The sequence below is a fragment of the Penicillium manginii genome (genome assembly GCF_028828005.1).
Source record: "Penicillium manginii strain IBT 31320 chromosome Unknown utg000005l:1.0-5665137.0:1.0-5668048.0, whole genome shotgun sequence".
Taxonomy (NCBI): Eukaryota; Fungi; Ascomycota; class Eurotiomycetes; order Eurotiales; family Aspergillaceae; genus Penicillium; species Penicillium manginii.
Genome location: NW_026643106.1, coordinates 3972750 through 3988883, shown reverse-complemented (window position 1 = coordinate 3988883; position 16134 = coordinate 3972750). Strand labels below are relative to the sequence as shown.

Sequence of the window (16134 nt, the reverse complement as noted above, 5' to 3'; positions counted from 1 at the left end):
AATTATAAAATTATAGAAGAAATTAATCTATCTAATCTATCTATTAAAATCTTTTTATATACTTATTTTAACTATAATAAACTAGATTACTAAATATATAAATATTATCTATTACTAAAAAATCTAGGGAACTAAGATCTAGAAAGTTTATTTAAAATCTAGTATTATTATAATAATATTTAATTAGGAGTTTTAAAAAAAGAATAGAAATTAAACTAATTTTTATAAGTTCTGATTTCTAATCTTAAGTAAGAATAATTATCTACTTTTATATTCTAATTGATATTTAAAATAATATCAAAATATATATAGATATTAATATTTATATAGAGATAGACTTTATTAGTTGTAAATTCATTTAGAGATTTTATTTTAATTATTATATATAACTCTTAGAGAATAAAATAAGAGTTTCTATATCTCTATATTTTAATTAAAAAAGATTCTTATTTTTTTTTAGATTCCTAATATTATTATTAAGTATAACTATTTAAAAGGTATAAATTATACTAGTATAATAATAAAGACAATAGTAATTTAAATATAAAAGAAAGGATAATAAAATAACTAAAATCTTACTAGTTTATAAAAATATATAGGAACTAAATCTATATTTTTATAATTATTAAAATACTTAAAAAAGTTTAGCTTTTTCTAGAAAACAAAGAGAAATATACTCTATATGTTCTAGGACTCTCAAAAAATAACTAAAACCTTTACCCAACCCTATATTATAATTAATAGAGATCTAAGACCTAAATGACCCCTAGTCCTTCTCTTAATGATAACTATTATAGAGCGTTCAAATCGTCACTTAATTTTCAACGGTCACACTCACGAGGTATTTTCGCAAATCATGGATACTGCGTCCCCATTATTGGCGGAATTTGCGGACATGAATTGCGATTGTTGAGCACGCGACAATTGTGTTAGTCTGGCAGTCATCAACGGTGATCAAGAAACCACTAGTCAGGTAAGTTCGCCATCTTCGAACTTCGTTCTTGGGGTGGCGACAGTTAAATGAAGGTTCTGTGGCTTTTGGCCTTCTCAAGATTTTGATGGAATTCACCGAGTCCGACCGGTGAAAGATGTTTCAAAATAATCTTATTTAAGCTGGAAGTGAAATTAATTTCAATACTTTATCTAGGATATAGTACAGTAACATGTCCTGGAAACCCCTTATTTGCTGATATCCGTATAAGTTGCGGTATCTAGTCCAAAACCTTCTCACAATCTCACAGTCTCCATGACTCGATTCCAAGCAGTAGATACCTTGAAGCAAGCATACTGCGCTCAAAATCGTTCCGATGTCTCCCGCCCATCAACTCCAGAGGCGGGCATCGTACGCAACCTGTTCGAGATCGACCAGGATCCCCGCATCAACCTTGTAGCGCCGAGCCAATAACAAGCCTTCTATTGTCGATAAAGCCGTCAATCAGCAGTAAGTTACTTCGAGGCAGCTTTGATTAAAATTAAGTTGTATGTCTGAGGCACCAAACGGCTCAATGGGACAAAGGCGACCCCGCCTTCGGAATCGAGTCACTTGAAATCAACGTACTGTTTTGTGCACATGATATGCCGGCTAACTTCTTCAACCTTCCGGGTGAACTCCACAACGAGATATATAGCTATACCTTATTGCATAAAAACCCTATAGACCCTTGTTGGTCGGGAGACCGTGAACTGGAGCTCAACGTTCTTCGCACGAACAAGACGGTTTACAAGGAGGTCAAATCGTTACTTTATGGGCAGAATCGTTTCGAATTTACTGAGTGCAACTCTCAGATGATAGCCCGTTTCCTTCATAGAATCGGACATGATAGTGCAAATTACATCAGCATTTCCGTATCGACTACCCTATTCACCGATATCTCGATGATGAGGACGGTATGAAGGATGACAGCCGTCGAAAAACTTCAGAGTGGCTGCCAACTTGAGAACACTTGCCACGTTTCCACGTAGCAAAGGTGTGCAAAAGTGGTGAATTTGCATTTCCCCCACTTCAACTAATCATATAGCCAGGTGGACCTCAGTCACCGCAGTATCCAGCTTTCAATGTTCTCAATATTCTTAGGCAAACCTCCTTTCGTGAGTTACAAAACTCTATAGCATGACTTCTCCCGAATTTTTGATTTTCATTTCATTTCGTTCGGTGTTGCTATGGGGGATGCATTGAGGGGTACCTCGATATGCCACATGTCTGAACTTGACCAGACCACCGAATCAGCGGTGGACATCAATTGATCGCTACCTTAGCATTATATATGAAAAGAATACCAAAATACTAGGTGCAGCAGATGTCAAAAATTGCCCCGGAGAGATTTTCAAGCTTAATTATCGTGATTGGCACAGTTTAACTCCAGGTGGTGTCAGCCAAATCATCACGAGCCCGGTCACAGTTGGACTTTCCGGTATGAGTATAGCAAAGGCCTGCCACTCCAGTTGCCCATATTGCGCCACACTCCCACATGATGATCGCAAGGTCCCACAACTCCATGATCTTCTGCGCTTGGGGATAAGCCACTTCGGCAGCTAGAACGGCTCCCACGTATTCACTCTCAGCAGGTATGCTGTCAGCCCCTTTCACGTAGGCGATAACAGGGTCTACTAGAAGCTCGATCACGGCCCGAGTTTCAGGCAATGGATTCGAGTCACGGACGGATTGGAGTCGTGCCTCGGCGTTAGCAAGAGGACGCGCCCCACGCTCAACCTGAGTACCGCTTGCTCGGAAGTGTTCCAACTCTGGCCGCCCATCCGGAACTATGGCGGCTATTCCGGCATCCGCACTGAAGTCTGTTCTGCCGAGAAGTGAGATAGGTCGGTGTCGGCAGTTAGCGAGCTGCCACCAGTGCGTGAAGAGAATACAAAGGGCTGCCGGGTTGTAGGGATCGTTGTCACGATACCATATCATAGAACCAAGGAACCGCGAGTAAACCTCGAGCAAAGGTTCCTCTTCTAAAGATCCCCGCGTCAAAGTAGGGATGATATTGCTGACTTCTGCACACGCTATATCAGCTCCGAGATCAATCCAGTCATGCACAACGCAGCCAAGACCGGCAATGGCAGCCATCTGTTCGCCGCCACCTGCATCGTAATAGACATGGCAGAACACGGCATCAGCTAGCTTATAACGGGCAAGCCGAGCAAGATCATCCCATACAACGATACACGGGCGAGAGGGGACAGGGTTGGTATCCTCGATAATCGTTTTCTGGCGCAAGCATGCATAATCGCAGCCCTTTACAACTCGTATGTCGGTAATGTGTGGGCCGGCGGAAACGGCCTCTTCAGCAATAGCAGCTACCTCTGCAAATGCAGAAGAGAGACTGTCTGCCATCGCAGCACTTTTGATACCAATGGTGTAATCCAGGACGAAAGCAGAATCCATGATAGCCCACAAGCCAGAGATCGAACCACCGTAGACACCTCGGTTGTAGCCTAGTGCCATGGAGAAGATGCTGGTGTTAAGCAGAGGCCCTTTACAGTCCTCTTCTTCGAGAAGATCCATAACTGTCTGGTCCGATGAGAGTGCCACGCCGCTTAGCTTGGGGGGGAGAGGCTTTCGAGCGGAGCACCACGCCGGTAGGTAAGCTCGACGGACTTCAGCGAACGGTAAACGCTCTGTCACTCCAGTTTTAATCACCCCATCGCGTGCTGCTAAGAGAGCAGCGGCATCTAGCAGCAGCCCAGTTGCACAATCAACAGCGTCTGCAACACGTGCATTACGCATCCAGGAGATGCCGGAGGCTGCGCCAATAACTCCGCCAGTTTGATAGGTGTCGCGACGGCGGGCCAGATGGACCGTCGTCACCAGCGTGTCTGATTCAGGGCGATATTGTTGAGCAAATTTGCTGGACCCAGTCTTCATCGGACCTATGCCGTGAGTACGGAGCAACCAACAGGGAGCTCCAAGAGGGTAGCTCATGGTGGACCCTTCTCCAATGACATGTGTGGTCTCCCACGTCGAAGTAATACGGATGGCGGCATCAGGGTCCTCTGCCGAAGACTCGTCGGTCCTGTCAGCCCAGTGGGAAACGACAGGCAGGGCATCGAAAGCCGGTGAACGACTGAGACCACCACTGATGACGAGCCCCGGTACGAGGTCAGACACAGGCAGGTCGAAAAAGTTTCCTGTCAAAGGCATCTTGATATCCCTCGAATGGGCGAGAATTCTGTCGATCTTGGCCTGGTACTCGCTAGCTGGCTTTTTGCACGGCATGTTCCAGTTGGTGTGGCTAGTACCAGTCCTTTTGAGTCTCCGTCCGGAAGGTGAGGCTTTGGTTGCATTGGCAATGAAGTCGGTTACATCCCGACAGACCATCCGTTCTCCAAAAGTAGACTGTTTACCGGCTCGGGGATCAACAAGCCCCCCCATGGAGAGCTAGCTCAGAGAGCTCACTTGTTCGGGCGATGTAAGGCATTTTGGATTCAATGAGAGCGCTTCAGCTCTTGGTTCAGAAGTAGCAAGAGGCTGAGGTGCTTCACTACTATCAGTTTCTTAGCAGGGTTCGCTTGAAATATCTAGGAATGATGGTCCCAAGTGCGTACTTCAAGAAAGGTTCTTTTAGAGAGAATGTATCATAAAGATTGAGCTCGTGTTGTATTGATTCGTTGATAACTCTGGGATTGATTTCTATTTGCCATTACATTGATCCTCTTATTTATATCCCAGGTTGCGTGATTCTTGGTAATTACACACTCACCAGTCAATTAGTGCATTCTCAAAATTCGCAAAACTCCGCGGATTTTTGAGCTCGATCTGCAAGCGATCTGCTTGCACATTGCGCATCTCACCGTCTTGCTATTTAGTGTAACGATGATGCTGACGTATCATCAGGGATGAAGCTGGTAAATTGTCTGACAGGTATAATTCCGTTACTGACAGTTTGCGGATACGAGGTTATCTATTCTGGTTATCCGCTTTCAGATACCTGCCTACATATTGTATGTGCCTACATATTACTTCTTTAAACCTTCTCATTGGCCCTGTTCACACACCGCAACTTTTGGAAATTTCCATCCACCATCGGAGAGCTGGTGATTTAGGTAGTCAATCGATCCTGGTTTGGCAGGAGTTTCTAGCAATATCAATACTGATAGAGGGTATTAAATAATTATTAACGAAAGATCCTAATACAATTCCCAATCCAGCTGCACACCGAAGCTTGATACTTGACACTTCGATTAGGCCATGCCAAAGATAAGACCACATCTTCACCGCTAAAATCAGTCCTTGGAATAAACTTTAAGATCGTTACACATCAGGCACGAGTACTCAATGTGATTCTTTCACATAGATCTTTGACGGAATGCAGAAGAATGCGGATGACGTTCACGACACCAGCGCAATGAAGCCGAGGGAAAGAACAATTCACTTTTGTCTATTTATGAGAGATCAGGAAGAAGAAGAAGAAGAGAGGAAACCCACAAGAGCAAGGTCTATGTGTATCTTACAACACAAAGACACAAAAGGCCTGATCCTGGAAAGCACAATCAGACCTGCAACAGGAAAACCCCACAGGGAATCAATGCAGGTCTATGCAGAGGACTGAATCACCACACCAAACGACCGAGATCTCGGGATCAAGATCGAGATCAATGAGGATCGAGTCATCGAATGCATGGATACCCAAAGGGAGTATACTATTGGGCCTGCTAGCAGTTAGGACCTATCATTCGGTGACTTGGCTCCAACCAACATGTCGCATCTCCGGGGCTTAGTTTAAGCTTCGAATTAGAGTTTGGCATATCTGCAAGGAGTAGCGCACAGGAATATGCGGGTTTTATTCTTGCTACTAGGTCTGCATGATCGTGATATATGCCCTTAGGAGTGTGTATGGTATAAAATTACCCCGCCTCGTAGCTCTGTTTCTCCCTGTCACTTCCACGTCAGGCAAAACTTCAGAGTCGGGTTCAATTTACCGTCATGATAACCTTTCTTATGGTACAAATCATTTTGGCTGCTCTGGCATGCTTCCTCGTGTATCAAACGAAGAGTCGGAAGAAGACTCGACCGCGCTTTCCTCCCGGGCCGAAGCCCCTTCCTTTGGTGGGCAACGTCATGGATCGTCCCCCAAAGGGGCTCCCAGAGTTTCGGTATTGGCTTAAGCACAAAGATATTCATGGCTCAATTAGCTCTGTCACCACGATGGGACAAACGGTTGTCATCATCCATGACAAGAATGTGGCCCGCGATCTCTTAGAGAAGAATTCGACACAATGCTCGGGCCGTCCAGTGATGGAGTTCGCGATTAAATTGTGTGGCTACGGCGGTTTTCTAGGCTTCCAACAGCCTAACGAGAGCTTCCGCCGAAGTCGCAAGCTTGTGCACCAGCAAATGGGTACCAAAAGTGCTGTGCGACAGTTCCATAACATTCAAGAAGTAGAAGTGCGGCGGTTTCTCCTACGGGTTCTAGATTGTCCAGAGGCTATCCTCAGCCATTTGAAAAGGTAATGTTTCTGAGTGGACAAAAGTTATACTTTCATGCTTATACTACGCCATGTTACAGCGAGGCATCTGCCATTATCCTAAAAATGACTTATGGGTATTCCATTCAACCAACTGACTCCGACCCTCTTGTTGAAATGATCAACCGCATGATGTCCAATCTTTCTGCCGCCACCGTTCCCCTGGCCTGGCTGGTCGATATCTTTCCTGGTTTGAACTATATCCCAGAAAGATTCCCAGGAGCTGCCTTCAAGCAGACGGCACGGCAGTGGAACAAGACCCTTCAGGCAGTAGTGGATGGTCCCTATTTGTTTGTTCGGCGGCAGATGAAGACCGGTAACTATCGGCCGTCATACGTCTCCAAGCTAGTTCACGAATACTGCGATGGTGACCCGGAGAAGATGAGATTGAGCCCGGAAGATGAGCTTGCTATTAAGTGGACTGCTGCGCAAATGTATGCCGGTGGTGCAGATACCAGTGTGTCAACTTTGAAAAGCTTTGTTTTGGCGATGGTTATGTTCCCCGAGGTTCAGCGAACGGCACAGGAGGAGATTGATCGTGTTGTCGGTACTGGTCGACTTCCGGGGTTTGAGGACCGAGAAAACCTACCGTATATCGAGGGTGTAGTTAAAGAAGCCCTCAGATGGTCCCCTGTTTTTCCGTTGTGTGTTCCACACGCGGCATCCGAGAGCTTTGTCTACAGCGGCTATCTCATCCCGAAAGGAGCTATCATACTTCCGTCTATATGGTGGTTTCTTCACGATCCCAAGGTATATGCAGACCCTGATACTTTCAACCCAAAGCGGTACCTGGATCCATGCAGCGAGCCGGATCCCAGGACAGAGGCATTTGGCTACGGGCGCAGGGTATGCCCCGGAAGGTACTTAGCCGACGCAAATGTCTTCCTCACCATCGCACAGCTACTATCAGCTTTCAACATTAGGAAGGCAGTCGATGAGCAGGGGATGGAAAAAGAATACAAACTTGAGGTATTTCCTGGGCTCATTAGTCATTTAGCAGACTTTCCTTATGAAATTGTACCTAGGAGTACAGAAAAGGCAGAGCTGATCAGAAGCATCGAGGTCGAACACCCCTGGGAAGAGAATGACGCTGGTCTCCTAGATGCCATGATGGACCAGCCATAAGTAACTGTCATCTGATATGAAATAATAGCATCAAAATTTATCTCTCCCACTATCACAACAATCTTTCCCTATACTCCGCGCGTGAAAGCCAACACTATCAAGGCCCCGAAAATTCCTGCTGTGAGACATTCGGCCAGTTTCGGCGTTGCCTCAATCGTCGATTATGCCCACCTCGAATCTAGAGGGGTTTTTTCTTTTCTACAGAAGCCGATCATAATAAAACTCATTGAAATCCTTGCCAAATATCACCGTTATTCAGGTTACTATTGTCAATTGAGAGGTGCAGATAGCGGGATCACATTATTCCGGCCGTGAGACGGTCTCGTGCGTAGACTGAGTGCCTTCGCAATACCCTCGAAGCCGAAGCAAATTTGAGGACTCGCTAAAGCAGAAGTGCTTGATTAATTTCGATTGTACAATACTAATCATTATTAGATTTGACCACAACATATCTGTCGAGCCCTTGGGTCAGGCTAATCCGAGTGTTAGATCAATCGTCGAGTGGAGGATCTCAGGCTGGATTATTTGTTTGCTATTTGCACGGTACTTTTTAGAGCAACCAAAGAGAGCGCCGAGCTCAGGTGGAGAAGAGAGAAACTCGGCGCAACATTTCTCTTGCTTGTACAGAGTGCCAGAAAAAGAAGACCAAGGTCATAATCCTAGTTGTTCCTAGGTAGAAGGACAGAGGTAATATACTATTTGTCATACAGTGCTCTGGACCGATGCTATGCATAAAGTATCTAAGTATATTTTTATTAGATAGAAGTTAAATTTCTCAGTTTTATCATTAGTTATAATAGTATTTTAATAGATAAGTAAAGAGTTATAGTTATTTAAGAATAATAATAATCTTAGATTTTTAGAGATATCTAAGTTTTTTTAGATTCTATAATTTTTTTATTATTAATTTATATACTAATACTCCTTAATTATATTATCTTCCACTAAACTCATTAAGGAAAATAAAAATCGAAAAAAAGCCTAGAGTAGTAGAGTTAAATAATAAGAAATTAGCTATATTTTATATCTTTCTTAATACTTTTAAGATATCTTTACTATATTTCTTTAATTCTAACTAATCTATTTATATTGAAATAAATATATCTAGATCTAGAATAGTTAGAATTTTATTAGAATCTAATAATAAAGAAGTATAGTAAAGATATCTTAAAAGTATTAAGAAAGATATAAAATATAGCTAATTTCTTATTATTTAACCCTGGATTATAAGCTATATATGATAGTATAGTTATTTAAGTACTAGTATTAATATTTTAAAAGAAATCTATAATAAATTAAAGTTTCTTTAGATTATAATAACCTAAAATTATTTATATAATAGTAGAAAATTAATAGAAAATAGATATAATAGTACTAGAGAGAAATCTATTTAGAATCTATCTACTTATTCTCTCAAATTAGATAATTTTAGTTTCTACAAGAAATTAAGTTATATTTAATATATATTATCTAGAGTTATTTATACTATAATAGTAGTAGAAGATACTTTTATAGAAAGTATTTCTAATAATAAAGAGAGTCTTATAACTTAGTTATAGAATAAATATATTATAATTTATAAATATAAAGAAGCTATTTTAAAGGGTAAACTAGTTAGTAGATATTAGAAAGTAAATCTTTTAGATTTACTTTATTATAGTAATTACTTAGATATTCTAGTTTTAGGTAAATTATATATTAAGTTTATTAAACTATACTATAATAATCCCTTAGTAATTTATTTTAGTTTAAATAGGATTAAAGAGTTATTAAAGAGGAAATATTACTAAAAAAGATCTTACTAATTAAGTCTAATCCTATATAAAAATATATCTAGTTTATTAATAAGTTAAGGCTCTAAGATACTATCCTCATAGATAGTTATACTTTTTTTCTTATTTCTATCTAATCTTTTACTAAATTGACTATAGACTTTATTATAGGTCTATTTTCTATATAAATTAAGGGAAATTTATAGATATAATTTTAGTAATTATTAATTATTGTATAAATTATAGTTAATTTCTTACTATTTTTATTATAAATATTACTAAAGAACTAGCTAAGCTCTTCTAATTTAAGATTTCTTTTTACTTATTTGTTATCTCTTTAATCTACTTACTTTATATATTTAACTATAAAGTACTAGTCTTAGGTCTAATTCTAAGACTTAGTGGGTCTTAATAGGCTTAGGGAAAGTTGGGAATAGCTTCAACTACTACTAATTAGGTAGTAGTTATGTAATATTGGTGGTTAAGAATGATATTGAGAATGATTGAAGATGATGATTATTCTGTTTTGTGTATAGGGGGGAGAAGGTTGTATATATATTAGCTAGCTTAGGCAGTATTACTAAGTCTTGATATTATTAAGCATTAGGCCCTAGTACTGGGAGCACTAGTATAGTAGCACTGGCATAGTAGCAGTAGTACCGGCACAGTAACCCCCGGGGCACTAGCACAGTTACACCCGGAGCACTGGCACAGTAACCCCCAGGGCACTAGCATAGTTACACCCGGAGCACTGGCACAGTAACCCCCGGGGCACTAGCATAGTTATACCTGGAGCACTGGCACTGTAACCCCTGGGGTACTGGCACTGTAACCCCAGGGCACTGGTATAGTTAGATAAGCTCCTGTACTCTAAGGCTTGTATAGCCTAGGTAGCGGTAATATTTGTAATATTTATAATATTAGTATAACAGAATGTATTTTTTACGTTATATTACCATATATATAGGTCTTTATTGATAGCTATTAGTAATAGTATATGCTATAACTCTGTTCTGTATGTTATTGAAAAGGTTTCTAGGAAGTCTATTCCTAGTTTTTGGTTAAAACCTTGTATAATCTATCTAGTCTTATAGTGAATAGTATTATTACTATTAGTAATATGACTAGTATTATTGGCTGTTCTGTTTATAGTGGGTTTTATTTTAAAAATCTACCGGCTATTAATAGGTATAGTATTATTAGGGATATTAATAATATCCTATATCTTTTGGCTGACTAATATATTATTTTCTGTTATATAGGTTTTTTGTTAGTATAGGTATTATAGAATACAGTAATACCCTGTAGATTATAGAAGTAGTGTGAATATTATAGAGAAACTAGGACTAACTAACTTGGTCTGAGGAAATAATATCAAGATTATATAACAACCTCCTATTATATAAGTAGAAGATATAAGAATTATAATTACTAGGGAACTTAATATTACGTAATTAGTAGGATAATATAAATAGGTACTTATTGGGTGATAAGAGGAATTATATTAGGCGATATATTTAGTATACACTAGGTAATAAAACCTAGTCTCATTAGGTAATATAAGAAAGCTAGATATATAAGGACACTTAGTTATATTTATATATTTAGTTCTTTATAATTAATCAATCTAAGTTACTATAGTATATCTTTAGATTACTCTTTATTTAGTTTTAACTCTTATAATAAATATACTATAAGTAGAGAAGCTCTTTAGACTAACCTACTTAGTATACTACCTAGTACCTCCTTTAAAATTACTCTATAGGACCTAAGTCTGTATAAGGCTTATACAGTAATAGTATAGTTATAAGTTTATACTTAAGAAGTATAAGTAATAGATATTATAGATAACTAATAATATAGAGAATAATTGGTAAGTTATTTTTCTAGATCTAACTACTTATAGTGACTAGTTAGCTATATATAATATATTAATTACTCTATTAATATAAAAGCTTTAAAGTTTAATTATTATAGTACTAAATAATAGTCCTAGTACTTTATAAGTAGAAAGTAATTATATTCCTATACTACTAACTAATTATTAGTTTATAGAAATAATTAGTTAACTTTAGAAATAGCTATAGATAGTAGAAAAATATAATACAGAAGTTAAACCCTCTAAACTAGACTTCTTCAAAGAAATATAGACCAAACTTTATAGTTTCCTTATATAGATAGATATATAACTTTATATTATCTACTATAATAGAGAAACCAACAAAGTTATATATATATCTACCTACCTATATAGATAGGTATTTAATTAGTTTAAACCCTATATCTAGGAGTTTAATAAGAAGACTTAGAATAACTAAGGAGATACTATAACTACTATCTTCTTATCCTATATAGTCTTCAAAAAGAAACTTAAACAGATCTTTAGAGATATAGATATATAATATACTATAGAAAGATACCTTAAATAAATTAAATAAACTAGTTTAACTAGTAATGTGTTCCACAACTGAACGGGCCGGATAACCGAACGGGCCACCCCTACCTAAAAAACGCGTCGCGTGTTGCAGCTCTCTTTTTCAAACCACCACCATGCCACTAATTTGTACTGTAAAAACTCAAAGATGAATTGAGCAAGAAGGCAGGATTGAACTTGCTATACAGACACTAAGAAATAAAAAAGTAGCTTCTCTGAATGAAGCTACGCGCGTTTTTGAGGTACCTCGTGCAATATTGCAAGCGCGTTTCAAGGGAAGACATTATCGCCAAACCCTTTGCGTAAATTATACAAAATTGGATATAATTAAAGATGATTTATTAGAGAATTGGATATTGGATCTAGATATATGTAGTAAGGCCCCTACCTTTGCTCTTATAGGAGAAATGGCCAATTTACTACTCGCTTAACGTTCAACTACTCTCTCTCTTACAATCAGTATAAACTGGGTACAGAACTTTGTCAAACGTTGTAATAAGCTTAAAACACATTTTTTACGTCGCTACGCTACACAGTGTGTATTATGTAAGGATCCAAAGCTTATTCGTGAATAGTTTAATTAATATTACAATACTATTGCTTAATATAGTATTCTTAATAAAGATATCTACAATTTCGATAAGACTGGATTTGTAATAGGGATTACTAGCACCTCAAAGGTTATTACTAGTCGAGAGTGGCAGGGGAAGTACAAACTCCTATAACCGGGTAACCGAGAGTGGGTTACTATAATTAAGTATGTCTATCTGGATAGTGTTCTCTCTCTAACTATTATCTTTAAAGTAAAGGTATTAATAACAGTATAGTGTAGTACTATCCCGAATAACTAGTGCTTTGAGATCAGTGCTAATAGATGGATAACTAATGAAATTGGTATTTTATAGCTCGAAAATTCCTTTATTCTATACGTCAAAAAGCATTAATATAGTGCCTGGTCTACTTTGGTTATAGATGGCTATAGGAGTTATATTACCCCTTAATTTAACACTATCTGTATAAAGAACAATATTATGCCAATTTATATGCTATCTTATTCATCGTATCTATTACAACCACTAGATATAGGTTATTTTAGTGTATTGAAGCACTTCTATGGTCAGGCAGTACAAGATCTTATATGTATAGGCTCTATATATATTGATAAGCCTGACTTTCTTAGTCTATACCCTAAAGCACACACAGCAATATACAAAACCTCTATAATTGCTAGTAGTTTTATAGTAGCAGGCATTATTCTATATTCGCCAGAGATAGTACTATTAAAACTTGATATTTATCCCCTATCGCCTACACTACCACTATCATATAGTAGTGATAGCAGTTGTGAATTTATACCTTATATACTATCCAAAGCTATCAATTTTCAATAGCAGACATCCTTAATTAAGTGATTACTAGTCTATAGGGATATAATCTCTGATAATAATATATATCGATAATTGGAGCAGACTACCAAAGGTATATAATTACTTACATATAAGATAGTTATATTAAAGACAACATATAAGTGTGTAATAGCCGAAAATGGACGTAAGCAAAGAAAAAAAAACTTTACTAAATAGGTAATTACCCTACGAAGATGGAATTATAGCAGAGGGCCTGCAATTACGTGTACAAATTGAATATAAGCACCAATTGGCAATACCCCCAGCACCACGCCGCGCAACCAGGACAACGATTAAGAGACCTATACAGCGCTGTGGCAATTGCAGGGAGCCAGGGCACAAGCGGAATAGGTGCCCAGTTGTGAATAACGCCTAGTTTTTGCAATATATTATATGGTGGTTGAGTTATATTCAATATATATCGTTGTAATGGGGTAGGGTGGCCCGTTCAGTTGTCCGGCCCGTTCGGTTGTGGAACACGTTATTTATACTACTAAGTTTTAGTAGATTATTTTATATCTTAACTATAATAATAATACCTATATCTAACTATTTAAATAAAGACTTAAAGAAGATATTAAGGATAAACTAATATAAATTAACTAGTCTACTAAACTAGTCTAGATAATTAAAATTATAGTTAAATTTAATAACTAATTTTATAAATAGAAGTTTTAGTAATAAGAAGTATATCAAAAAAATAACTAAAGATTATAAAATCAAGGATTCCACTACTACAGAGATTAATAAGGAAACCAATAATAGTCTAGAGAAATATATAGTAATCTCTATAGATCCTAGTCTATAGAGTTTAATATAGTAAAGCTACTAATAAAAGAATAGAAACAAAAAAAAAAAAACTAACTCTATTTTAATTATAGTAAGCTAGACTATATAGTAAAAGATTATTATAGTAAAAAGAATAATAAGGAACTACAGTAACTATATATAACTTAGAAAAGAGGAATATATAATACTACTAGGATAAAAAGAGTATAGTAACTCTATACTATCTAGAAGGATAAGTAATCTAAAATAAACCTACTAGAGAGAGTAACTTAGGAAAGACAAAAAAAATATAGTCTAGTAAAATAACCTAAAATAAATAGTAAATTAACTACTAAAAGATAAATAAAGTATTACAAAAACTAAGAAGTTATAAGATCAACTTAAGACAGAAATATATAATAAAAAAACTAGTCTAAAGGAAAAAACTAAAAAAGTAATAGATATTCTCAACTAGATATATACAATAACTTAACCTAAGTCTAAGATATAGGAACTAAAGGCTACTAAAGAAGTTAGTATAACTTTAGTCAACTCCTAACTTATAGAGTATAATAGATAGGAATAGTATCTATAGATTAACCTAAATATAGTAGAGAGTTAAGAATAGACCTAATATAACTAGAAACCTATTAACTTTTAGAAACTACTAGAAGAGATATCTAGTAAGATCCTAGAAATATCTTAAAAGTCCCTAAAATATAATAAAATCCTAGAAATCTTACTAGAAGAATATTAGATAAACTTAGAGAAAGAGTAAAAACTATAATAACTCTAAAAAATAGGTAGTATAGTCTCTAAAAACCCTTATAAATTCCTTTTTAATAACTTAGATAATAATAAAGAACTATATATTACTAATACAGAAGAGATATATCTATATTATAGAGAAGACTATACTTATATCGGATATATATAATACCCTAATTATAACCTAAGAACTATAATCAGATATTATAACTATAATTATAAGATATATATATAAAGTAAGTTAGAATATAGAGGGATTAAACCTAAGCTATTATTATAAATATAATACCTAAAATAGAGATAGTAATATAGTAATAGTATAGAGAAAATATATAAAGATAGAAGCTCTAATAACCTTCTATAGAGAAAATAAAATTAGTATATAAGTTATAATTAACTTAGAAACTATAGGAAATTTTATAGATCTAAAATATACTTTAAGTAGGAGAGTACTAACTATTAGGAAGAATTAAGTTACTTCTTTTATTAGACTAAATAGAGAAAGACTAAGTAAGGGAATTACTTACTATACTAAATAGATTAATATAGTTATCAGTAACTATCTAGAGTTAATATATTTTAATATTATAGATCTAGGAAAATATAAAATAATACTTAGTATCCCTTAACTATACTAATATAGTCTAAGAATTAACTAGTAGATAGATATAATTTACTTTAACTATTATAATTATATATAAATAGAAACTAAGTAGACTAGAGAAAAACTACTAAATATTAAAGAATCTAGTTCTAGGATAATAGATACCTATTATAGTCTATATAAGGACAAACCTAAGTAGAGCTAGTAGTCTAGAGATAGGGTATTAGGAAGAATTATAGATATTAAAATTCTAGTAATAATAGAACAACAACCTAATATATTAGATAATAAACTTAAGAAATATATTATAATATATTATAAATTATAATAAACTCTCTATATAATAGAGAAAGGAATATAGATACCTAAAGAGTACTAGGAGTACCAAAATATATTTAAGCTACTAAAGAATAGTATACTCCTAGAATATAGTCTATTTAACTATAAGATTAGAATTAAAGAAAGTAAAGAGCTAACCTTTAAACTAATCTACTAATTATTACTACTAGAAATAAAAACCCTAAAGAAATATATTAATAAAAATCTTAGAAAGGGATATATCTAAAAATTAATATTATTAGTTAGATATCTAATTATCTTTATACTAAAAAAGGAAAGTAAGCTCTAACTTTATATAGATTATTAGTATCTAAATAAAATCACTATTAAAGATTAATATCTACTATCTCTTATCTAGGAAATATAGAATTATATTTAGAGAAGTATTTACTTTACTAAATATAATATTACCTCTAAGACTTAGTAGGTCTTAATAGGCTTAGGGAAAGT

At 35.9% G+C, this 16134-nt stretch overlaps 2 protein-coding genes across 2 annotated transcripts; one reads left to right on the top strand and one right to left on the bottom strand.

The window, feature by feature from the left end:
* Nucleotides 1-2353: 2353 nt before the first annotated feature.
* On the bottom strand, nt 2354-4375 carry N7533_007825 (uncharacterized protein; the record flags this gene model as incomplete). The annotated part of the gene is made up of 1 exon (XM_057104475.1): nt 2354-4375. One exon carries the CDS (start codon nt 4373-4375, stop codon nt 2354-2356), a length of 2022 nt encoding a protein of 673 aa, XP_056959432.1.
* Nucleotides 4376-5926: 1551 nt separating this feature from the next.
* Nucleotides 5927-7593, top strand: fmaG (cytochrome P450 monooxygenase fmaG; the record flags this gene model as incomplete). Its single annotated transcript, XM_057104474.1, has 2 exons — nt 5927-6450; nt 6510-7593. The coding sequence occupies 2 exons, from the start codon at nt 5927-5929 to the stop codon at nt 7591-7593; spliced, it is 1608 nt and encodes a 535-aa protein (XP_056959431.1).
* Nucleotides 7594-16134: the final 8541 nt, after the last annotated feature.